This window comes from Habropoda laboriosa, unplaced genomic scaffold, assembly GCF_001263275.1.
Source record: "Habropoda laboriosa isolate 0110345459 unplaced genomic scaffold, ASM126327v1 scaffold106, whole genome shotgun sequence".
Taxonomy (NCBI): Eukaryota; Metazoa; Arthropoda; class Insecta; order Hymenoptera; family Apidae; genus Habropoda; species Habropoda laboriosa.
Genome location: NW_017100224.1, coordinates 196273 through 197218, shown reverse-complemented (window position 1 = coordinate 197218; position 946 = coordinate 196273). Strand labels below are relative to the sequence as shown.

The following is a 946-nucleotide window of genomic DNA, read 5'->3' as shown; positions in this document are numbered from 1 at the left end:
TATATTATATTTATTAATTATAAGTAATTAAAATGCTTTTAAGCTTGTTTGTTATAAGTAATTATTACAATGCATGTTACTCTGCTGTATATTCTTATTTATTTAGTAATTGCGTCGCAATGATAATCCGAAGTCAACTGTTTGCCTTTGGAAGGAGCAACGACGCAATATTAAAGAACAAATTTATGAGCTGGTGATCAAATAAATTATTATTGATCATCATTCGTGATTATCTGTCAACAATGATAAAACAGCAAATAGCTTTGAAATTTTTATAAAAAGCAATATTAATGTGATAAAACAGTAAAAACAATTTATTTGTGATACAACAATAAGAGTGTAATTTCTCTTATCTATATTCTTTAGTTTCTAATCATTACAAAAAGCAAAAAATTGATTCCGATAGTAATATAGATTTCTATTTCTTGAAAACAACTGATTAGATTCTAGAATTTTTTTGTGATTGAGAATAAAGTGTTAAAAATCTTCGATTACTTTTTGCAGAAAAAAATTGTGGAAGTAGAGGGTGCTGGAAATACAGAATTCAACCTGTATTGTTCTGGTCTTTTATTACAAAATGATACTTCAGTTGGAGATTTGACATCAAATGTTCTAGAATTGACAGTTTCCCTTCCTGGTGGTATGTATTCACTTTTGAAATAATTTTTATATTTCTTAGAATTTCTTTAACCCTCTAAGTCCGAGTGGGAGTCCAGAGTCCCATACACTCTAATGAATTTTTGTTAATCCTCTAAATCCAGGGGTGTTTTAAACTTGTCATAGAATTTTTTGAGGATTAAAATAGTCTATTTTATACTTTGGTTTGGGAGGCTACTCGTTTGTAATGCATGAAAATGTGAAAATCATGGATTTCTGATATGGGACTTTGGAGTTCCACTTGGATTTAGATGGTTAAGTATTTAATTATTTAAATTCACTATTGTGA

The 946-nt window shown here is 28.3% G+C and overlaps 1 protein-coding gene across 1 annotated transcript in view; it reads left to right on the top strand.

Annotated features, from left to right (window-relative positions):
• LOC108571058 overlaps positions 1-663 on the top strand; it is a 2366-nt gene extending 1703 nt beyond the window's left edge. Inside the window, exon 3 of the mRNA XM_017933027.1 lies at positions 505-663. Within this exon, the coding sequence (XP_017788516.1) occupies positions 505-663 (159 nt within the window). The remainder of the gene's footprint in view (positions 1-504) is intronic.
• Positions 664-946: the final 283 nt, after the last annotated feature.